The 26,171-nt window shown below is 41.1% G+C and overlaps 1 protein-coding gene across 1 annotated transcript in view; it reads left to right on the forward strand.

Annotated features, from left to right (window-relative positions):
• Positions 1-26,171, forward strand: part of Piezo (piezo type mechanosensitive ion channel component) — a 1,050,432-nt gene that overhangs the window by 241,187 nt on the left and 783,074 nt on the right. The window contains exons 11-12 of the mRNA XM_080275143.1: positions 7,685-7,822; positions 22,077-22,254. Coding sequence (XP_080131269.1) covers positions 7,685-7,822; positions 22,077-22,254 — 316 coding nt within the window. The remainder of the gene's footprint in view (positions 1-7,684; positions 7,823-22,076; positions 22,255-26,171) is intronic.

Consider the following 26,171-nt stretch of genomic DNA (forward strand, 5'->3'; position numbering starts at 1 on the left):
TTTGATGAAAATTGAGGAGTTTGGTAATGTGGCCAAATTCCGATCTGGCAACCCTGCTTCCCCCTCACCACCAGTTACCGCCTAACTGCCATCACGAGTAGATGCTCATCGCAGTGGATGCCGCACGTACTCATTTTTGTTAATAAACAGTGAATAAACTGTAATACTTAGCCACTAGACCACACGGGAATTTACAGTGTTGTGCAGTGTTAAGATGTTAGAATTTAGAGTGCAAAGGATTAACTGTGGAGTGCAAACTGGCAGTTGAAACTGGCATGGTGCAATTAACAGAATGTGCAGTGTTAAACAATTATAACTCACAGTGCAAAGAATTACTGTAAGTGCAGCACAACACTGGATTACTGTACTTGCTTCAAGAGCATTTTCACCACTGCCAAAGCCTTAGAGAAGGTGGCCACAGACTTGCTGTAAGTACCCTGTAAGTTACACTGCTAAATATTTTCCATAACCACTTCTAATTCCTCATTCTCTGGTTCCTTTTCATTTATTTCATGCTTTATGTCCATTATTGGTGTGAATAGGGTCTTAAATAGGTTTAAATAGGTGCTGTGCATGTCCGGTAGGGAGTTATTTAGGTGGCTTTCAAGGTTAGGCTGGGTTAGGGTCCTTAAGTACAAGTCCAGGAGGCTGGGGCCCACTACCCTGATGTGACCACTTTCTGGACATGCCTTTGGCTCTGTTATGTTGGATAGTGGAGGGATTACTGTATTATGAAAGAAAGAAATGTAAAGGTTTCAAAAGGTTCCATGTTGGAGTCTATCATGGTGAGGCTCCCCCTGCCCCCCCCCCCCCTTTTTTTTTTTTTTTTTTTTTTTTTTTTTTTTTAATACTGATCATCATCATGCGTACCTCCTTTCCCACCCTAGGGTAGAGTGAGGAGTAGCAATGTCCAGACAGGCCAAATCATTCAAGCCCCTGGAATCCTGGCTCTATTGGATACGCCAAAAGTATTCACCACGTTCTGTAGCTTTGCATAAACATATCCGATTGAGTCAATTCGGATGCTGCCACGTTAAAAGGGGGTGCCAAATCCCTGATCATGCACATCTCCTCACAACATTCATCCAGCCAGCACGATCTTTTGTCAATTCCCTTGCCTCACTGACTTTCAAACCTCTCTTCCTCACACAGTCATCCACCATATCTCTCCACCTTCTCCTTGGCCTACCTCGTCCCCTCCCTCCTTCAGATTCGCTCAGATATAGCTTTCTCACCACTCTGTTGTTATCCATTCTCTCCATATGACCATACCATCTCAGGACACTGTCTTTGATTCTAGTTTCCACCGACTTCCTCACTCCACATCTTTCACAAAATACATTATTTCGTATCCTATCCACCCCCTGTACTTCACATACATTCCTCAACAGTCCCATCTCCACTGCTCTTACTCTTGACTTTTCATTTTCATGCCACACCATAGTCTCACATCCATATGTTAAAGTTGGCATTAACACTGCCTCTTGTAAGCCTTGTGCAGCTGCAACACTCAAGCCTCTGTTTCTTATCAAGGCCTTCATTGCACCAGCTACTTTTCTTCCTTGTGTCACTCTCTTTCCGCTTCTTTTGCACATTTTCCTCTCTTTTCTATCACTGTACCTAGGTATTTGAACACTCACCAAAACTCTGCACTAACCTACCAAGTTCTTGTCCGTTACTTGCTATGGTCCTTTCACCGCAAGAAGTCCGTTCAGGGTGGGGCCCACCTGGTGAATCACCTCTAGCGATGCTGCCAAATCAACTGTAGTACATGCCTCTCTCTCTCTTATTTCCCATCTATGTGCTATTTGAAATTGTTTTTTATATTCTGTATATAGTAAAGGAAGCTATATAGTACATTGAGTATCACTTTTTAGAATTATAACAACGATTTGAATGAATACTATGACACGTGGCAGTGCTTTTTTCCCATGTTGCCATGCCGTAGAGTTGCCAATTTGACCACCAATTATCGGATTATCACCTACCCCCATCCCACCTGTTTCTCTCTCTCTCTCTCTCTCTCTCTCTCGTCAATATAACAGAAAGTTCTGATGACAAAGAAAATTATGATTAAAGATCAGAGAGAGGATTAGGCCTACAGGGGAAACCTCTTAAAAATAAAATGCGCCTAGACTTTTACCTCATAAGTGGTGTGGAAAAAAAATTGGAAATAAATAATACATATACAATATATATGTATAGAGAGAGAGAGAGAGAGAGAGAGAGAGAGAGCGAGAAACAGGTGTGACAGGGGTAGGTTGGGAGACAGAGTGATAATCCGATAATTGGTGGTCAAATTGGCAGCATCGCACTTTGGGGGAATTCCAAATTCTGCCACACCTTGAATGGACTTCTTGCTGCGAAAGGACCATAGCAGTACTGCATCATCAGCATAAACAAATTTGAGATATTTCATCCATCACCATTGATTACCTACGCCATCCCTCTCTCTGTTACTCGTGTTTTTACTTCTCTCATCATCCTATCCATATATATATTGAACAACCTTGGGGACATCACACAACCTTGTCACACACCCACACCAATCGTGAACCATTCACTTAGATATCCATTAACCCTTACACATGCTTCACTACTTTCATAAAAACTCCTGACCGCACTTAGCAGCTTACCATGTACACCATACATGCACAAAACTTTCCACAATCCTTCTCTGTCCACTTTGTCGTATGCTTTTTCCAGATCCATGAATGCCATAAACACCTCACAAGCCTTCTCTGCTATCTGTCTTACTGCAAATATCTGATCCACACATCCTCTGCCACTCCTGAAGCCACCCTGTTCATTACTCACTAGGACTTCTGATATCTCTCTTCCTTTCTCTGTAATAATTCTTGCACTCACTTCGCTCACCTTTTTTTTTTGTACGGGGGTACAGTCACAGCCTTTTTCCATTCTGCAGGCACAGTTTCACTCATTCATGCCTTCATACATATGTCCAGCAAGTACTTCATTCCACTCTTTCCACCACACTTAAGCATTTCTGCATACACCTCATCAACCCCAGCTGCTTTTCCATTTTTCAGCCACTTCACAGCACTCTTCACCTGTACAAGTGTCACGTCTCCTGGCGCTGCATTCCAATCATGTTTACAGCTGCTCTGGTCTCTCTATTCCCATTCATCAGGCTTTCAAAATACTCTCCATCTGATCCTTACTTCATCCCAATGGGTTAATAATCTACCACCTGCATCCTTCACACCATCACATTTCTTTCTGCTTTCACTTCTAAATTTCCGCATCTCATTCCAGAATAACTTCCCATTTTCAGAGTAGTTCGCATTCATTTTTCTTCCTAGATCCTCATTTACCTCCTCCTTTTTCCTTTTCACTAGTCTCTTTACGTGCTTCTTGCTTTCAATATATTCAGTTCTTATTTCAACTGAACCCCCCCTCCTGTAACCACTTTAGCCATTTCTTCCTCTTTTCCTCCACTGCTCTCCTAACCTCCTGATCCCACCATGCCATACCTTTCTTCTTTGTTGTTACTCTTGCCACACCACACACCACTTTAGCATTCGTAACTAAGCAGTCCCCATATGCGTTCCACAGGCTGTCCAGATCCATTTCATTCTAGTTCACTGATTCTAACTCCTCCTGTACTTTGGTCCTGTAATCATCTGCCATTTCTTTGATCCTCAGCTTGTCATCTTTCAGTCTTTCTCCCTGACTGCTCCTGTGTCTCCTGATCCACCTCACCTCTCAGCATGATCTTGCATACCACAGTCATATGATCTGACAGACCTCCACATCATCCTGTCACGGCCCTCATATCAGCAACCATTCCCATCATTGACTTCTCTATGAGCACGTAATCAATCGGGCTTCTTTCAACACGATCCCCATTCCCTCTATACCATGTATACTTATGTTCATCTTTGTGTTTGAAATATGAGTTAACAAATGCACAACCTCCTCTCCTGACACATAACCTTTAGTTGCTTCCCATTATCATTTTCTCCTGGTACTCCATAACAACCCATTGTCATCCTCAGGACCAGTGCCTACTCTTCTACTCATATCCCCTGTTATGATCATCTTGTAGCTCCTGGGCATTTCTCCCACTACTTCATCCACCTCATTCCAAAATCTGTCTCTCTTACTCCTGTCCTCACATGGTGCATGTGCTACAATGACTGCCACTTTCACCTTCTCAAAGTAAACCTGATGTACATGCACCTCGAGCTGACTCATTTGTAATCTCTCATTCCACTCTGCCACACCTCTTTCATCAACAAAGCAACTCCTTCCTTGCATCCTCCTTGCCCAATCATTCTCGATCTTACACATTTCACACCCTTCCACTCCTCCACTTCGCACCCTTTCATCTTTGTTTCACACAGTGCCATCACGGCGTATCTCGCATTCTTGAACACATTCACCGATTCCACCCTCTTGTTCTTCTCATTCACACCTCTCACTGTCCTGGCACCTGTACGATCCAGATTGTTGCGTGGTCAAAAGGGGCAAAAATCAAGTTACTGGTGATGACCACTGCAGACTGGAATGGTCAGGAACTTGGGTTGACAGAGACTCTCTCTCAATAGCGGCCTCTTTGGTTGCATTTGTTACTTTTCAAGCGGCCAAGTTAAGAGTGGTAGCATGCTAAAATGACAGAGTCAATCTCCAACTCGGCCAACCCAAGCCCAACCTTCGTAGTTTCCCCAAAATGCTTCTAAGGTTACGCATTCGTAACGCCGGTATTTTATCCCACCGGTCGACACCAGTGTAATGTCAGATATTTTATCCCACCAGTTGACACCAGTGTAACGACAGGTTTTGCAATCTTTTCCCGCTTGTTATTGTTCCATCAGTGTTATGTTAGGATTAATAATCTTACTGGTTGTTGGTACTGGTCAACATACCCATTGATAATACAAATGGTACTCGACTTAGTCTCCCCTCCTTGGTTAATAGTAAATTCACTTCAGTAAAACAAAAGGGGGAGGGGGTGGTGTTTTTACTTGGTATGGTAAAGGATAATTGTTTAATATAGTTTCGGTAGCGTTTGTAGTTTTTGGCCGAGTCGAGATTAAGTCAGTACCACGTGTGGTCGTCGTTCCCAAAGCGGAGGAATCTTGAATTGGAAGGGGAGTGAGTTAGGCAGGAGAGGACATAATTCCCTTGATTGGGTATAACAAAATAAAAAGACATATACTTTACTCTAATAATTCTATACTGGTTTTCAACAGACATTTTTAATTACATGACCTTTAGTCATATGAAAAAGGGTTGTACATTAAAACCATGGTTTGGGTGATCATTCCTACAACATTGTCACCAGGCGAAACAATTTGGTACATACAAGATGCATGGAGAGAGCATTATAACCGGTTGTTGAATGAGGAGTTTGACTGGGACAGGGAAGGTTTGGAGCCAGCAGATCCAGTGTCTGGCCCTTGGCCTTTGATTGATGCTGCTACTGTGAGTGAGGCAATAGGCAGGATGAAGGTGGGGAAGGCAGCAGGTGTGTCTGGGTTGACTGCCGAAATGTTGAAGGCCTCAGGCGATATAGGGGTGAGGTTAGTCACTGACCTGATAAATAGGATTATTTATGAGTGTGTTGTCCCAGTTGATTGGCTGAAGAGTGTAATTGTAAATGTGTATAAAGGGAAGGGTGATGCCCTGGAAAGAGGAAATTATTGAGGTATTAAGCTTTTAGATCAGATAATGAAGGTAATGGAGAGAGTTTTAGAAGGTATGATTAGAGAAAGAGTGAATATTGATGAGATGCAGTTTGGGTTTATGCCAGGTAGAGGGACCACTGATGCTATATTCATTGTTCGACAGATTCAGGAAAAATATATTGGTAGGAGAAGGGATCTTTATTTTGTTTTTGTCGATTTGGAAAAGGCCTTTGACAGAGTCCCTAGAGAGGTGGTGAAGTGGGCATTGAGAAAGCTTGGCTTGGAGGAGTGGCTGGTTAGGGTGGTTATGGCTAATTATGTGGGAGCTCACACCCAGGTAAGAGTGAATGGAGATTTGAGTGATGAGTTTTCCGTGAATGTTGGTGTGCATCAGGGGTCAGTCTTGAGTCCCATGTTGTTTATCATGGTACTTGAAGCCCTTTCATGTGACTTTAGAAACGGACTCCTGTGGGAGTTGTTGTATGCTGATGATTTGGTGTTGATTGCAGAGAACAAAAGGGAGGCGGAGGAAAGGTTTAGGAAGTGGAGAGATGGTATGGGGCACAAGGGTTTAAGGGTAAATGCAGATAAAACAAAAGTGATGATATCTAGGGTTGGTGGCGGTACTGTCAAAGACAAGGGAGAGTGGCCATGTGCAGTTTGCCACAAGGGCGTGGGAAGTAATTCCATCTTGTGCAGTGTTTGTGATAAATGGGTGCATAAGAGATATAGTGGTATCAGAGGTAGACTGCGAGATAATGCTGATTTTATGTGTACGGCGTGTCGGGGTGAGCAGGTGGAGATTGTCAGACGTGAAAGGATTGAACTTGCTGGTGAGTCCCTTGAGTGTGTGAAAGAGTTTTGTTATTTGGGAGACATGTTGTGTGCTGGAGGTGGGGCTGGAGCTAGCTCTGTGGGTAGGGTGAGAGTGGTTGGAAGAAGTTCTGGGAGCTGTTGCCTCTCCTGACATTGAGAGGACTCTTCCTACGTGCTAAGGGGTCTTTGTACGCAGCATGTGTTAGGAGTGTAATGCTGTATGGTAGTGAGACCTGGGCAGTGAAGGAGGAAGATATTCGCCAGCTCAGACGTACAGAAATGACAATGATTAGGTGGATGCGCGGTGCGTCCCTTCGTCCAAGGCCTGGAGGGGCTGGGTTTACGGTGGAAGAGTTCAGAGGTAGGATGGGACTGGAGTGTATTGGTGTTGTGATGAGAAGAGGTAGATTGAGATGGTTTGGACATGTGGAGAGGATGGGGGATGGAAATTGGGTGAGGAAGGTGAGAAGTGTTAATATTGGGGGTGGGGTTATGAGGGGTAGATGGAGAAAGAGATGGGACGAGGTCATTAAGTGTGACCTCAGGGTTAAGGGACTGAACAGGGAGGCTGCAATGGATTGTGCAGTGTAGAGAGCCGCCATTAGGTGACCAAGGCTGACACATGCAAGCATGTTGGAGCCTTTAAAAACGAAAACGAATATATATATTTATATATATAAAACATGAGCAGAATGTTTATGCTATATCCATTGTGTTAAGCAATGTAGTGTTTGAGCATAAGGTTATTCATCAGATATAAACCATTTATAGTTTTGAATTATAAATGATTGCCATATGTAAATCTCTTCAAGACACAGAATTTCACATTCTTAAATGCATTTCTCTTTTAGTTGTTGTGTTTGTGTAACTCATGACATTGGGGTATAACTTCGAACATCAGTATTTTCTGACTTAAGTTCATGTATAAGTAAAACATATTTGATGGTTTGTTAGAGTGGCTCTTACTTGATCACTGAAATAATGCTTAGTAATCTGACTTTCACTGAAGTTTCTGGCTATAGTATGTTGATATGTACAGCTTGCAGAAGTCATAGAGTTCCCACTCATGGTATATTTTGTGAAAATTTACTTCCTGTATGATTTTGTTTCTTCACTGAAATTTTTTCATAAATAAAATAATAGCAAATTACTCTGTTTCATGACCTTAATTTCTTTACCAGTAAGATAATATGTTGAACCCTTCTTACATGTTGCAGCTGCTGCTGATCTTGCAGTATATCTACTGCATGAATCTGACTGAAGAGGAACTGCCAACTAAAGTTGAGGGAGTTAACTTGGAGCAAATTGGACTTGTCAGATATTTGAAGCTGCCTGTTAAGCCTCTGCTTGTTAAGGTAGGGTGATTGATACAGTAATATGTATTAGATTTCTCAGTTTGATGTATCACAGGTGTCCCTGTTGTAACAGTTTATCAAATTGCAGTTGGTTTAATGATTATGCTTGACTGGCACTTTTTTTTTCTGCTTCAGATTGATGGAATTAGTTATTACCTTGTGATTTCTGAGTGTTTTGTCATTTTGTGTTGTGTGTTTTGATGCTGTCTTCTTTTGTATGAAAAATGTTGAAATGGTTGGCTAAATGATGAATGAATTCCCTGATACCCATAATTTGAATTCTGAGATACCCTTAATTTTACCACCAGTAGAATTTCAGAATTGTGTTGTTAGGTTATAATGGCTTTTGCACTTGAACTGTAGTGTAATAATGACTGTACAGTATATTAGAAATGTCTCCAGGGTGGACTTAGGCTGTGTATGAACTAGTTTGCCAAACCAGTACAGGTACTGAGATTTGCTGTCTGAATCAGGAGATTGGATACTGTAAACAGTGCTCATATGCTTTTTCCTTCAGGATTTTCATTATTATGTAGCTGGCTTATGTGACACTGCGTGAGTGAGCATTGCTTACCTGTACACTGTACATAAAAATGGTGCCAGCAATAAGGATTTAGAGACTGATTTTCTAAATGTTCCTCTCCAGGGTAGGATTAGACTCTCATGTTCCTTAATCATTCTGGCAGAAATGAAGATCATATTAATGTTGAGATGCATCTGCAAGGCACTCAATACTTTGTGGCCACTTCCTCCTTTCCTATTAATTACATTCTCATACTGCAAGTGAATTTATTATCCACTGATAACTAGAGGTAGACTGCAAGATAACGCTGATTTCATGTGTGCAGTTTGTCGGGGAGAGCCCTGGAGATTGTCATGTGTGAAAGGATTGACCTTGCTGGCAAGTCTTGAGTGTGTGGAAGAGTTCTGTTACTTGGGAGACATGTTATGTGCTGGAGGTGGGGCTGGAACTAGCTCTGTGTTAAGAGTGAGTGGTGGTTGGAAGAAGCTCAGGGATCTGTTGCCTCTCCTGACATTGAGAGGGCTCTCCCTCCGTGCTAAGGGATGTTTGTATGCAGAATGTGTTAGGAGTGTAATGCTGTAGGGTAGGGAGACTTGGGCAGTAAAGGAAGAGGATTTTCGTACACTCAGACATACAGAAATGACAATCATTAGGTGAATGTGCAATGCGTCTTTGAATGTGAGGTGTAGCAGAACTAGGTTTATGATTGAAGAGTTAAGAGGAAGAATGGGACAGGAGTGTATTGGTGTGGTGATTAAGAGAGGTAGATTGAGATGGTTTGGGCATGTGAAAAGGACAGGGGATGACAGTTGGGTGCAGAAAGTGAGAAGTGTTAATGTTAGGGGTAGGGTTGCGAGAGGCAGATCAAAAAAGATCTGGGACAAGGTCATAGAGTGTGACCTCAGGGATAAAAGACTGAATAGGGAGGCTGTCAGAGATCAAGCAGCATCTGCCTTTGAGTGGCCAAAGCTGATGCACGCAAGCATGTTGGAGTCTTTATTAATGAAATGAAACAGAAAGAAACTAGCCCCTGCAGTTTATGCAAAGTAGCTTTGTACTCATGTTAGTACCAGTATTATGTTATTTTTTCATCACAGAACATAAGATGATATTCAAACCAAAATTTTAAGTTATCACAAGGAGTAAAGTCCTGTGTGATACCTGTAGCTCGGATACATTGTCAGAAACTAGTGTTTTACGCTTATGGAGAGGGATTTTTTGTGGCAAACTGCAGTGATGTATAGAGTAGTTGCTATGGTAGTACACATGCTCCTCACACTGGCCAGGTTTAGATGATGTGGAATCATCCACTGAGCCTCCAGCATTTTATGGATTAACTTTGTTTGTATGCATGTAGTCAGATTTACAGTTTCATCATCACAGTGCATACAGCAGCTGGACTTTTGGTGGTTGCAGGCAAATACAAATGCAGAGTCCCTTATTAGCCAGTGAGAACTCTGGCAGCATGAAATTTTAGTTTTTTGATTTGTCATAAATGAAATTGGCAGGTAAGCCTGCAAATAGTCAGAATCTTGAGAAAAATCTGCAGACTTTTAAAATATACTATAATAGTACAATAGAATAATTTGCATAGTTGTAATAGTTGTAGGTAACAGTTTATAACTTTGCTATTACACTCATCCCCCTGCTATCGCGCCTAATTGGTCACAGGAAACGCGTGTGATAGCTGAATACACGATAGCTGAACTGAACAATCAATGGGAAAATTTCTAATTGGTTTTTCGGTGGCCTGTTTTTCTAACTTTTAACCACTTTATGCCTACGATTTCCTGCCAATCTCTCCTCTAACATGAAATAAAGCATTATTATATTAATAATAACAGTATAATGAATAAATAAACAACATTAAAGGCCATCAAACTTTTATAAGGATTACGGCTTGGGTGGTTTGATGGGTTCCGAGGCTTGGGAGTGGCTTAGTTGCCGCCAGATCTCTTTGGCTGTCTCCATTTCTTTAGTGTCCACAGCTAAAGGGGGTATCACATGGTACCTTATATCAGGAATGGCTGAGGAACATTTAAGTGGAACAAAACTTGGACGCTATCACACACGTTCCTCACATTGTTGTCAGAGCCCCGTCTCAGTTGTAAACACTTTTTCGACATCACAGTTTTTTTGGCGTAAGAAATATTAACTCTTTATAAGGGTTTCAAAACGATTGATATTTATTCTAAAATACAATGTTAATAAGTATTCAGTGTTAGGCTAAATTTCAATGCTGTAGTACGATATATTCTTTCGAGCCGAATGGATTTTGGTCACTGTTTTGCCCGTCATGTCCTCGGCAGGAATCCGTTCAGATGCATTCCAAATGTCTATGCTATAATTGGGAATTTTACCACGTTACCGTTCCGATTAACCATTGTATCCTCTGCAAACCTCGTATGAAGTGCCGTGTGAATAAGTTTTGCTTAGCCTGTCTTCAAACTCGACGCGTGATAGCGGTCTTGGGGTGCGTGATAGCATGTATGGTTGTGCATTTGATGTGTGCGTGATAGCAGATAAACGTGATAGCTGAACGCGCGATAGCAGGGGGTTGAGTGTACAGTGATCCATGGTATTTCATTGGCTCCCATAGAATGATATTTCTTTGTAAGTGAGATGGTTTTTAGGCCAGAGAGATATCATGATTAGACCCAGTATTTGAACTGCTATTTCATGAATGCAGTGGTTAGATTATAAGAGAGTTTAAAAAAACAGCCAGGTCTACTCTGAATTAGAATATGTATGTTAACCATTAATGTTGTAGACTATTCCTTAAATAAGCAAACAAGTGATGTTTGATAATATTGACATAAAAAGAGATGAAAGGTCTTAAATATTTAGTTTTCTCCATACTTTATGAACATGCTGAATAGCTGTTGTTATAACAAACTTTCCATTGTGTAAAGTACTTTTGTGGATATAGCAAATGAATATTTATTAGCCTATACTTAATTGTAAGCAGAATGCTCATTTGAAAATGATCCATATATCAGCGAACCTTACTTGAAAAAAAAATAGTAGCTTGAAACTTTATTAGTACAATAACAGATGACTAAGTAACTGTAATTGAAATAGTAACAGATGAGATATACGAGTATAGTACAGTACAGACTTTTTTAGTCTTGAATGCTTGGTCCCAGAGACTTGACAGAAAATGGTGTGTTTTAGTAAGTGGAATCATAATGATAACTATGTGAAAACCATGTAATAAGTAGTCTAGAGTAATGTGAACTGTAAATACAATGAAGTATCTTGTATTAGTAACTTATTATCCAGTTTTATACATGTATACAAAAGAACTGTCCTTAAACATGTATTGATGATGTGAGGACCTGTGATATCAACATCCCTCCATGGCATGAAGAAACATAATGGAAAGTGGAGGTTTTTGGAAATCAGATGTTCAGATATGGGAATTTGTATTGTGACAGTATTAGTACTGGTACAGTCATGTCGCAACTTATGGGAAGGTTACGTTCAGAAGGCCTCACGTAAAGCCAGAAATCACGTGTAGCTAAAACACCCCACTGAACACCCCCTAAATCATTCCTACACTAAAAACAAATGAAGACTATTAATAGAAGAAAGATAATATTAAGACAGTGCACTTAGTTCAAAAAACTTTTTTGAATTAAGAACCTGAAGTTTGTTTAACATTTTCTTACAAGTCAGTTTACCCCCTTCCATCACCTTTGTACAATACTGTACGACTTTATTTCTCACCAGTGCATTAAAAATACCACTAATCAATATAATTTTCAAGTATTGGGTTACAGTAAACACAAACTCAAATAAATACAATACAGTACTGTACAATATTTCCATGTTTCATTTTGTTCATTTATAAAAGCTATAACATGCATGCATGTGTCTGCTTTGGTCACCTAATGGCGGCTGGCCATGCTACTCCATCTGTGGCAGCCTCCTTATTCAGTCTCTCATCCCTGAGGTCACACTATATGATCTCATCCCAGGTCTTCTTCAGTCAATCTCTCACAATTCCACCCATCACGGTTCTTCCACACTGTTCTCACTGTTGATTCAGCCAGTCCCAGGGCTTTCCCGATGGCGGTGTTTCCTTGACCCTCCTCCTTCATCTTAATGATCTCTAACTTGGTGGTGTGCGTCAGAAGATTCTTAACTCTTGGGGTTGGAGCCATGGTGTGGCAAAGTATAGGCCAGGATGGAGCAGCGAAAAAAACGCCACACGTTGTACATGACAGGTTAGCTGTAGAGAGCGGATCCACACTGTGCACAAGCCAGGACTGTTATGGCGTGCCCGCTGCCTTGTACCCCAAGCTGCACAGTAGAATTGCCGGGAATTTCTGCACATCAACATGACGACATGTCATTAATAGAAAATGGCATTTTTGAGCCACTCTTTGCCTCGACCTTGCGTTGTGTGAGGTAAACTCGCGCATTTAGGGTTTTTGGTTATGATTTTTGGTCACTCACGCACAGTGTGAATCATGCACTGTGATGACGTGCACTGTGCGAGCCTACTGTATATATATATATATATATATATATATATATATATATATACAGGTAAGCCCTTAATTCACGCGAGGGTAAACCTGACAAGCACAGGCGTAGGTGGAGACACTTCAGTAGTCTGGTGCAAAAGCCCTCACTGCCTCCCATATGCTACATTCTGCCTTCTTTATTGTCCAAACAGTTGACTCATTCACCCCAAACATACGGTTCTGAGCCAGTTCACAGGCGTAGGTGGAGACACTTTAGCACAGTATGGTGCACTAGCCCTCACCGCCTCCCGTATGCTACGTTCTGCCTTCATTATTGTAAAAACAGTTGACTCACCCCAAACACACGGTTCCGAGACAATTCACCATGAAGTCAATTCACCATCAAAACATGGACGATTCCCTGTTATTCTATAAATATACTTATTATTGATTAATTAATACTTTAATAACTAATTTTCAGGGGGATTTTATAACTCATATAAGTAAAAAACTAGTGTACTGTACTTGCTACATAAATTGGTATGTAAATAAATGACGGGGAATCGTCCTGACAGAGAAATGTCGCCGACATTCCTCCCTTAAGTTTGTCCAATACTTTAACTTTCTCTGTCAGCAACATCACTTTACAGTCCGTTTTGGGGTGTAACCACATGCATCACTAGCACTACGCTTAGGCCCCATGTTGGCAGACAAGGCAAGCAATCACCGGAAGGCAGAAAAATAAGCCACAAATTACGATTCGCGAGTCACGCATGGTTCAAAAGTCGGATCCAAACTGACTGTGTAGTGCGTGGTAGACCGACCTCCCACACACACACACACACACACACGCATATGTATGCACATGGGCAGCAGGTAGGCATTTTTATATTTTATTTATTTCTCTTGTATATTAAAATTATTTATTTGAATACTATTATTTTATGTTTTAATTATTGTACGAAAAATTTGTGGATAACCGAAATCGTGTGAAAAAAGTTTGCGTGAATTAAGGGCTTATCTGTGTATATATATATATATATATATATATATATATATATATATATACAGTACAATCCCAGTTAACCGGGTGGCTTGGGGAATTTACCTTCCCGGTTACAGATTTTTCCCGTATTTCTGATTTTCAAGTCAAATCTATACAAAGGCTATCACAGCAGTAAATACAGTTCAGGTACTCACCAGTCACATTAGGGGTTACACTAAGAGATTCCGCCTGAAAAACTGCCTTGTAAACACACACCATGGTCATAACGCACGTGTGCAATGTCTAGCAATTTTCAGTACTGCAAATTGCACCGGTCCATTGTTTACCAAATTACTGTATTCATTATATGTACTGTACTCATAAAAATTGAAAAATAAAATAAAGAAATAAAAACTTGAACATTTATTAGTGAACTGATGATGTGTTAAGACTGCACTGTAGAATTATCACGACACCTGTGCCCCCACGTGAGTTTGTTTACGTTTCCGACTGTTCTTCTTCTTCCCCACTTGACCTCCATCACTCCACCCCTCACCCGCCACTCAGCTGTTTTTCAGAAAATAAAATAAATGATGTATGTATGAAATGCAGGCATATTATTTATTCATTTTTCTTCCAACAAAGTAAACTTTCATTCTTATTAACATTTATATTCAGCCATTAGTGTTTTACAATGTTCGCCTTTTTCAAGTCTGTTGCCTATGTCCAGGTTCTGTTTCAAGGTAAGCACGATACGCTTACGTTTAGTTTGCACTTTAGGCATTTTGGAGTGTATAAATTACCGTCTATCAGAGGAACACAATAGCAAGAGAGCTTGTTTACTGTCTGGTGGCAAAACGCAGACTGGTGATTTTTGGAGGGTGTGGAGGATGACTGAATTCAAGTAGGGGAAAGAGGGGGAGAGGAGGGATGGTTAAGAGGATTTGCTAGGGATTTACATTAGCCGGAAATGCTTTCACCTCGCTTTGTCTGACTTCACCCAGCCTCGCGTGACACGATCAAACGGCGGTTTGGCGGTCCATTCAAATTGGCGCACAGTTATAACTTACTGACATTTTTACCAGCCCTTGAATTTTCCCGTTGTTCTGAGTATTCCGTTTGTCTGGATACTGGATAGCTGGGATTGTACTGTATATATATATCAATCATTTCCTGTGGCACCCTTGGGGATGCATAGGGCCTCGATGAACTCACACCACCACATCCTATCTTGTGCTAACTCCTCAAGATCTCCCCAACACTCATCTCCAGCTTCCCATCTCATTGTCCTCACCCACGTCTCTTTTGGCCTTCCTCTACCTCTCCTACCAAGTGCCACCCACCCTGGTGTACCTCGTACTATTCCCTGTCTCCTATACACATGTCCTAGCCACTTCCATTGTGAGAATCTAACATATTCAGCAATCGGCTGCATTCCCGTTATTTCTCTAATTCTACTATTTGGTATCCTTTCCCACCACTTAACTCCTAATATTCTTCTAAGTGCTTTATTTTCAAACACCAAGAATTTATTTTCCATAGTCACTGTGCTGTACCAAGACTCGTGTCCATAAATTAAGGTACTCCTAACCATTACCTTATAAAGTTTGATTTTTGTATGCACAGAGAAATTGTTATTATTCCAAATATTTTTAAGAATTCCCATTGCCTGATTAGCCTTCTTTAACCTTTCCTCGAATTCAAAGTTCAAAGAACCATCCTTGGCTAAATAAGTACCTAAATATTTAAACCTATCAACTTGCTTTACAACCATACCTCCAATTACACATTCCTGCGCATTTTCCATATTCATATTGATTATTTCAGTTTTTCCACAATTAATAACCAAACCCACCTTGCGACCTTCACTCACCAAACAGTCCAACACTCTCTGCATCTCTTCTGGCCCATCATAAATCAAAACTATATCATCTGCATAATCTAAATCCAAAAGTTTCCTGTTCTCTCCCCAAAGTATACCTGCACTGGTTTCTGTTCCAACGCATTTCATAATGTAATCAATGACCAATATAAATAGTAAAGGTGATAGAAGACCACCTTGAATTACTCCGGACTTGACTTCAAACGAATCACTCAGACAACCATCAACCATCACTTTACAAAATGTGTCCTCATGCATGTTCATAATGACCCTCACAAACTCCTCTGGTAATCCATAATGTCTCATGATCTTCCCCATAGTCTCTCTCGAAACACTATCAAAAGCCTTTTCAAAATCAACAAAACAAAGACTTAACGGCACTCTCATTTCATTAACTTGCTGCATCAAATGCCTAACTATAAAGATCTGATCATTGCAACCATGTCCCTTTCTAAAACCAGCCTGTTCATCCCTCAGAATACCCTCAACCACTGGCTCCAACCTATTTAACAACACTCTACTGAAAACTTTCAAAGCTATCGGTGACAAAGAGATTCCCCTCCAATTACCACATTCACTCAGGTCTCCCTTCTTCGGAACTTTAACAATTACACCATTCTTCCAAACTGATGGTAGTAACCCCGTCACCCATATCTTATTGAATAGCTTGGTCAAGATCATTATTAATCTATCCCCTCCACTTTAAACATTTCCGGAAATAAACCATCCTCCACTGGTGCCTTATTATTCTTTAACTGTTTTACTGCTTTCTCCACTTCTGCAAGCCTCAACTCTCCTGTTTCTATATTTAAATCTTCCTGAGCAGACGGTATATCCTCTTCTGGTGATATTGGTCTATTAAGAACTGTCTCAAAATGCTCTTTCCATCTATTTTTAATATCCCCATCTTTGGTCAATAAATTTCCTTCCCTGTCTCTAACTGGTATTTCCTTGCGTTTACCTGCATTACCACTCAGTTCTCTAATCGATTCATATGCTATTCTTTGACTCTGTCCATCATTTTTGTTTATTAAGATTTCAGTCTCTGCAACCTTTTCATCCGCACATCTTCTTTTATCTCTCCTAGCTAACCTTCTTACTTCTGAATTCAAACTCCAGTACGCAGCTCTTTGCTAATTCAATCTCTTGTTCATCAACGCATTGCATCTCACTCCTCAATTTAGCCTCACCTCTCTTTTTTATCATATTCCACGTTTCCTCTGATATCCATTTCTTTCTCCTGAAGCTATGTCTCCTTCCAATCGTACATTCAGCAGTCTCATGCAAAACTTTGTTCACATCCTCCCACATCTCATCTACACTTCTCTCCCCCTCTTCCAACGTTTCCAACACCAAAAACCTATTTCTGCATTCTAATCTGAATTCCTCCTTTTCTTCTCCTTCCCTTCTAAGCTTAACAATATTGTATCTACCAACACCAGATTTTTCCTTCTTCTGATTTTTAAGTTTAAACCTTATTTTTGCAATGCTGAGTTGATGGTCACTACCAATATCCGCTCCCCGTTTAACATGAACATCTAGCAGAGAACTTCTATGCCTCCTACTGATAGCGATGTGATCAATCTGATTTTTATATTTTCCACACGGTGACACCCAACTTGTCTTGTGTATATTGCAATGCTGAAAGAGTGTGCCCCCGATGACTAAGTCATTTGCTAGACAGAAGCTTCCAAACCTCACTCCGTTTTCACTCATCCTACTACCAACTCCCATCTTACCCATACATGCCTCAAATCCCTCATTTGAATAGCCCATTACTGCATTAAAGTCTCCAACGCAGATCAAAACATCATGTCTAGGTACCCTTCCTACTCCTTCTTGCAACTTTTCATAAAATGTGTCTTTCCTTTCATCGAGTGCATCATTAGTAGGTGCATAACACACAAACAGACTGATGTTGCCATGATTTGATTTAAACCGTGCGTATAACAATCGCTCATCTATAGGATCCCACTCACATAAAGCCTTATTTGCCTTACAACCCAGCAACAATCCTACTCCCTGATAATGCATTCCGTCCTGTCGACCAGATATCAATAAACGTATACCATCCTCCAAATCCAACTTATCGACTCCAGTTAATCTAGTTTCTGTCAGAGCACAAATATCAAGTCCGTAATTTTGAAAAACCTTCACTAACTCATCGATTTTACCGTCATGATTTAGCGTTCTCACATTCCAGTTACCAATTTTAATTGTATTTTTTGCATTGACAAAGGAATTAGATTGTAATTGAGGCAACCGTGAAATTCTTAGCACCCCCTGCCCATTTAAGGGCTGCACGGGACTGGGGGCCATTATTGTTCTTTCAGAGTCCATCAAAGTTTCTTTGGCTAACTTCCTGAACACCTCGCCATTGTGTTGCAGTCGCAGTAGGCAGCTAACTTGCCTGATTGCCCACACCCGAAAGACCCAGCTATGCTGTAGCCAGTCACGTGCCGGCATGCTTCCCAGCCATTTCACTCTCAAGGAGTTCCTCTGCCTGAGAAAGCAACCACCCCCCTGCTCCCGAGGGCTTTTGATCTGTGTAGGTAGAGGGCAATCACTCCCTCACTAGCCATATACAGTGTATATACAGTGTATAGGCTATAATATATATATATATATATATATATGGAGCCTCTGTGGTACAGTGGTAGAGTGTGCGTTTCATACACGGGTGAACCAGGGTTCGCGCCCCACCAGGGTAATAAACTTCGGAAGTGTTCACCCAGCCACGTACTGCATTGGCGGACACAAGGTGTGCTGTGGTTGAACCAGTGTCGCATACTCTAAAGTATGCTTGCACCCAGTCGGCTTGCACGGGCTGATTACACTTGGTTCACAGACTACACACACATCCAAAGCCACTCCAACACTACAATTACACTTACAAGCACTTCTCACCCTACATACAACCTCTACCAGACAGCCTAAGCCACTTGGTAGAGATACAGTACATTGGCTGTATCGTCCCGACTTCGGTCGGGATAGGCCGGTCCTGAAGTGGATACTGAAACGGCTGATGATGATGATGATGATATATATACAGTATATATATATATATATATATATATATATATATATATATATATATATGTAAGTACATATGTATGTATATATATATATATATATATATATGTGTATAAATACATATATATATATCTATATATATATATATATATATATATATATATATATATATATATATGTAAGTATATATATATATATATATATATATATATATATATATATATATATATATATATATATATATATATATATATATATATATATATATATATATATATATATATATATATATATATATATATATATATATATATATATATATATATATATATATATATATATATATATATATATATATATATATATATATATATATATATATATATATATATATATATATATATATATATATATAAGTATATGTATGTATATATATATATATATATATATATATATATATATATATATATATATATATATATATCTATATATATATATATATATATATATATATATATATATATATATACAGTGCTCGTCTGAAGTATTCAGCGTTGTCCGCCGGGCGCGCAATCCTTATGGCCAAAAAAGAATCACCCATTTCTGGGGGTAAGAATTGAGCCACAAGTTTGAGCTCCGAGCATGACGTCACGGTAGCCTGGGGCCTTCTGACGCGCTGGTTGGTTCCCGCCTCAGTCGCCCACGGGCTGCCTGAGAGAGAGGAACTCCGCGGAGTGTCCCGCAGTGTTTTGGCCTTCAAAACTTTGTTATGGCACCTACCCGTGAACTATCGAGTGAAATCATATCCCAGATCATTGCTCTAAAGGAGGCAGGCCACCAGACAAAGGAAATTAGTGAATTGGTTGGTGTGGCACGATCGACAGTGCGTCGTTGGTGTGCGCGGTTTCGGGAGGAAAACAGTGGTGAAGTTCCCACAAAGAAACCGAGGTCTGGTAGGCCTAGGAAAACTTCCCCAAGGTCTGTTAATGTTTTAAAACGTGCAGTGGAGTTTAATCCTCGTGTGAGTGCAAGGAAAATTAAGGAGAGCAACCCAGAAGTGTTTGGTGATGTGTCAGTGAGAACAGTGTCTCGTAGGGTGCATGAGCTTGGTTACACAAGTCACAGGCCTGTGAAAAAGCCTCTTCTCTCTAGCAGCCAGAGAATTCGTAGGCTTGCCCTTGCTAATAAATATCTAAATTGGGGTGAGGAGCAATGGTTGTCAGTGTTGTGGTCTGATGAGGCAACGTTTAGTGTTACCTGTAACAGAGGAGCATGCAAAGGTAGTGACCCACTTGACCCACGGTATGTAGAAAGCACAGTTAAACATCCTGATTCACTCATAGTATGGGGTTGTTTTTCAGGGAAGGGTTTGGGGAAGCTTGTTGTACTTCCCAAGAACCTCAGAGTGAATCAGGATGTTTACCTGGAGCTTCTGTGTGATCATTTACCAGACTCCTTCGAGCTAACAGGTGCACGAGTGTTTCAGCAGGACGGTGCACCTGCTCACAAGGCCAAATCGGTCACCAATTGGCTTCGTGACTGCGAGGTATCATTCATGACAGACTGGCCAGGAAATAGCCCAGACCTCAACCCGATTGAAAACCTCTGGTACCTCGTAAAGAAGAGTCTCCAAGGGAAGGACGTGAGCTCTCTGCCTAAGCTGGAAGCCGCCATTCGTGACTCCTGGGACAAAATACCGCTCCAGCACCTCAGGAGCCTCGCCCTTTCACTTCCAAGACGTCTCAGGTCCGTGAAGAAACGTAAAGGCTACCCTACGAAGCACTAAAGGTAAATAAAATGCATTATTTATATGTTTTTTCAATGTTGAAAGGTTTGTTTCTCAAGAGGGATGCAGGGCGCTCCATACTTCTGACGAGTACTGTATATGTAAGTATATATATATATATATATATATATATATATATATATATATATATATAAGTATATGTATATTATATATATATATATGTATATTATATATATATATATATATATATATATATATAAAACCAATGGCTAGAAGACAACAAATTGCTCCCTCCAAGAAGAAGAAGAAGAAAAAAAAAAAGCAAAATAATAGAGAGCCAAATTCAAGATCCGTTCCTGTTGAGGTACCTGGATACATTGTGTTTAAAGTATTTGGAGGTCATAGATAATAGGAAAAACAGGCAGAGGAAGACAGTTTTGCATGTAAAGATTGTCAGGTGTAAAAGGATTGATCTTGTGAAGAGTCTGTTGTGTGAGTGGAAGAGTTTTGTTATGTGAGCAACATGTTATGAGCTGGAGGTGGAGCTAGAGCTAGCTCTCTGGCAAGGGTAAGGAGTGGTTGGAGGAAGTTCAGGGAGCTGTTGCCTCACCTGACATTTAGAGGGGTTTCCCTCCATGCTAAGGGATCTTTGTATGCAGCTTGTGTTAGGAGTGTAATGCTGTATAGTAGTGAAACTTGAGCAGTAAAGGAAGAGGATGTTTGTAGGTGCAGATATAGAGAAATGACAATGATCAGATGAATGTGTAGTACATCATTATATACATGGCCTGGGGGGGCTGGGATTATGATTGAAGAGTTGAGGGAAGGATGGAACTGGGATGTATTGGTGTTATGATGAGGAGGCTAGATTGAGATGGTTTGGACATGTTGAGAGAATGGAGGATGACAGTTAGGTGTGGAAGGTGAGAAGTGTGAACATCAGGGGTAAGGTTGTGAGGGGCAGACTGAAAAAGACCTGGAATGTGGTCATAGAGTGTGGCGCAAGGACAGAAGACTGAATAGGGAGGCTGCCAAAGATCAAGCATCCATTGGATGATCAAGGGCAACGCATGCGTGCATATTGGAGCCTTTATAAACAATATGATGCAATGATATGCTTGCAATCTTTGGGGCATTTTAATATATTTTGTCTTATGGTGGAGTGCTGGGATTCCTTGTCTCAGTTTAAATTGGTTTTTGCAAAAACAACAACTCTCATTAAAGAAGTTACGAAAACATATGATAAGCCTTAACAGTTTAGACTTACTCTGATTCTGACTTACTCCTCCCCAGAGCTTTTCACAGGTGGGCCTGGTGGCTTCTGGCTGGAATGTACATCAGGCAGTCATTGCACATTGGGTTTATTTTCTTACTTGGTATGTCATACTGTAGCTGTGGAAATCTGCTATGTCTTCATGTTCTTTCGAGAAACAGTTTTTAGTAAGATTGTCACATATTATAAAGTAAAAACACATCTTCATTGACAACTTAGATGTCGGAGACGGTGATCAGGATCTAGCTATCACCTTCCTTCACAGGACACCACTACCTGTTGTTAAGAGGGACAAAATGAGTAACAGGCCTTACGATTAATAATATTTTCCTTGGTCAGGTTCTCTACACAACTATGTTCTGGGTGACTTTACGTCAGTATGTGCAGGAGATTGTAGAAGACAATCAGAGGGAGCTGTCAGCAGCTGCAGCCCTCCAACCATTCACTGTAGCTGTTACTACCACCACCACTCCAGCCCGTGCTGTCACAACCACCACTCTTATCCCACCAACTCATGGTATGTAAAGACATTGACAGTGATGTATGTATTTTATGTGTACAGTACTGTATTACCATTCATTTACGATTCATTACCATCATCATTCATCATCATCATCATCCGGACATCCTTTCCCACCCTAGGGCAGAGTGAGGAGTAGCAGTGTCCAGACATCCCAAATTTGCCCAGTCCAATGGGCCACGCTTCGATTCACTCATCATTCAACCCACCGGAATCCTGGCTCTATCGGATATGCCAAAAACATTCACCACATTCTGTAGCTTCACACAAATGTATCCGATAGAGTCAGTCTGGACGTTACCACATCAAAAAGCGGTGCCAAATCTCTGATCATACACTCCTCCTCACAACGTTCATCCAGCCACCTCGATCTCGTCAGTTCCCAAGCCTTGCTGACATCCAAGCCTCTCTTCCTCAAACACTCATCCACCATATCTCTCCACCTTCTCCTTGGCCTACCTTGCCTCTTCCCTCCTTCAAATTTGCTCAGTTTTTTTTCACCACTCTATTGTTATCCATTCTCTCCACATGACCATGCAATCTCAGTACACTCTCTTCGATTCTGGTATCCACCGACTTCCTCATTCCACATCTTTCACGAATCACATTATTTCATATCCTATCCACCCTCTGTATTCCACATACATTCCTTAGCAGTCCCATTTCCACTGCTGTTACTCCTGACTTTTCATTTTCATGCCACACCATAGTCTTACATCCATATGTTAAAGCTGACACAAACACATCTTCATAAAGCCTCGTGCAGCTGCAACGCACGAGCCTCTGTTTCTTATCAAGACCTACATTGCACCAGCTACTTTTCTTTCTTGTGTCACTCTACTTTCCACTTCTTTTACACATTTTCCTCTCATTTCTATCACTGTACACAGATATTTGAACTCTCCCACCAATTTGTCTCTCTCCATTCACTGTAACATCGCACTGGGAGTCACTGTGTCTCTCAGTAACCATCACTTTACTCTTTTCTGCATTTACTCTCAAGGCTTGACGCTCACAGACATCAGCAAAACTCTGCACCGACCTATCAAGTTCTTGTCTGATATTTGCAAGCAGTACTGCATCATCAGCATACAACAAATTTGAGATATTCGATCCATCACCATTCATTACCAACGCCATCTCCCTCTCCATTGCTTATGTTTTTACTTCTCTCATCACCCCATCCATATATATATTGAACAACCATGGGGACATCACACAACCTTGACACATGCCCACACTGATCGTGAACCATTCACTTAGATGCCCATTAACCCTTACACATGCTTCACTACCATCATAAAAACTCATGATGGCACCTAGCAGCTTACCACTTCACTAATGTTTACTTTCCCTCCTCTTGCATTTTATAGACAGTCACAGATATTATGATCTGTGCTTCAAGAGCATTGCCATATGACATCTGATACCCATTCTTTAAAAACCATAAAGTTAGACATTTATATTACTGGTAGGACGTTAATAACTTAGAACTGATTGATGAATCATGAGGTTGTTTTCCCACTGTTCTGCCGTGACTCATTCTGACAAAGGGCCTACACATGGTGGTGCTGTGCACTCTGAATGAAGCCTACACATGGTGGTGCTGTGCACTCTGAATGAAGCAGCTGCAGTGTCCACCAAGGAGCCAAACCTTATTTTTCCCTGCATCTCACTGTGGGAAGGACTCTGGTCCATCCCTGATGAGGCACAGTCTATCATAAGGGGCTTCTGGATCCCTACATGGTGTATGTACTGTGTACCTGTAGGACTGCCCCAGAGAAACAGTTGCCTAACTTTTTTTTTTTTTCCTCCTCCTCCTCCTCCTCCTCCTCCTCCTCCTCCTCCTCCTCCTCCTCCACCACCACCACCACCACCACCACCACCACCACCACCACCACCACCACCACCACCACCACAACTATTATTATTATTATTATTTTTAAATCCAGACACCGGGGTAAAAAAATAAAAAAGCATCAGCTCCCCTGACTACACCACTCTTCATGCTTCTCAGTTAGTTTTCCATCCATCCATCATCCATTTCTACGTTGCCCTATGAGGAACGTAGGAGCCTGGGGCTAGGCAAGTTGGTCCACACATTTAAGATGAGAGGGACCAGCCTCACTCATCCCTGAGTGGCATTACGTGAGCAGTAAACCCCAGCCACCCCTTGGATATAAACCTTCACTGGCTCCATCTGATTGGAGCACCGTAGTTACCCACTGAACCACCAGGTGCCAAAGTTTGGTTATATGGTTACCACCCAGCATAGTAAATGGTTTCCTGGTGTACAGGAAACCATTTGGCATGTCACTCAGTGTAGAGTCACCCACAGGCAGAAGGAAGAGGAAAGAATGAAGGAAAGAGAGACAGAAGAGGGAGTGTAAACTCACCAGTAGGCAGAGGGACGAGGAAAGAATGAAGGAAAGAAAGACAGAAGAGGATGGAAGGAAAGAAGGATGGAGGAGAGGAAAGGGCAGACACCTGAGAGCAGCACTGCATCGAGTGAGTGGATGGTGAGCGCCCCCACCGACCACATACTGTAGTTAGTTTTTAATGTCGGAAATTCTTGTAGCTCTCTCATTCATTTGGCTATCATCTTCTGGGTAGAGATAAGGTTACATTTGACATGACAAAAAAAATTTTAAGTTAGAAAAGTGGGATGACTGGAGACTGTCATTCCTTTCTGCAATTAGTGAGATAAATTAATAAATCTGGCCACTGGTATGTTGTTGGTTCAGCAACTGGGACATATTCAGGGATCACCAACATGGCAACAAATGTACATTTATTTAAATGTTTATTGTGCAGTGGTGCAAGTGTTAAAGCAAAGCATGAAAAGCTATGTAGGTACTACCCTGTATTTAAAAGATTAATATGAACTAAAGAGGAATACAGTGAAGAAAATATTTAGATTATTCTGAAGGCAAGAGGCACTTGCCAGCTGCAGCATTAGCAGAGCAGCCTGAACACACAAGACCAACAATAACAAGTGACCAGTGAAATACTCACTGGCCATCTCTTGTACCAATAGCTTGGCCACTAAACTCTGTGAAAAAATTGCTGAAGTTTTGAGGAAGTTATCATTTATTCACAAAATGTTTCAACCTGAAACTAGATATTTCAAAGTCATGTATAATCAGTACACTGGATGAGAATGCCTTTGCATGGAAGGGCTACTGTAATGTGAAAGTTTAACATATCTACGGAAATTCCTGTTATCTTGTAAGCAGTTGATGAGTACAAATGCTGTTTATGAAAGAAATGATTTTTTAAAACTGTAGGAGCCAGACATTGGTACCAATTTTAGTAGTAACAAAAGCAGTACCGTGGGCTTGCAGAGTACGCGTGATCACAGTGCGTGAATCGCATTGTACATGATTGACCAAAATCATTACCATAAAATTTTAAATGCACTAGTTTAGCCCACAGTATGCAAGGCAGAGACAAGGAGTGGCCCAAAACCGCTATTTTCCCAAACTACCCCCTCCCTCCTCACATGCACGCGCATGCGCACTACATGCCTAGTGTGCTGGAGGGCGGTATAGAACTGTCTGTGGGAAGGGTAAGCAAGATCCTTGCAGCAGTGGATAAGCTCAAAGAAGAACTGAAGGACCAGGAAAGCTGTCAGCAAAGAATGGAGGAGGTTCTTGTTAACCCGCCGAGTGCCAGTTCCGTTTTAAAATGGTCTGACATAATGCAGCGGCCAGTGCAAGTGCCGTTTTAAAACGGTCTAAAATAAAAAACTTCACTGTGACCGCATTTTTCAAGATTCACAGGTAAAAACTGGCAGGCATGTAAGGTAACAGTTCCTCTACCATCCCTCAGGCTATCAGGGCCATATACTCACTCTCTCCCCCCATCACGCTCGCTCTTCCTCACTCTGCCTGTGTGCCTCACCCAGTGCTGTA

The sequence above is a fragment of the Coenobita brevimanus genome, chromosome 60 (assembly GCF_032717465.1).
Source record: "Coenobita brevimanus isolate Jiangsu-jjx chromosome 60, ASM3271746v2, whole genome shotgun sequence".
Taxonomy (NCBI): Eukaryota; Metazoa; Arthropoda; class Malacostraca; order Decapoda; family Coenobitidae; genus Coenobita; species Coenobita brevimanus.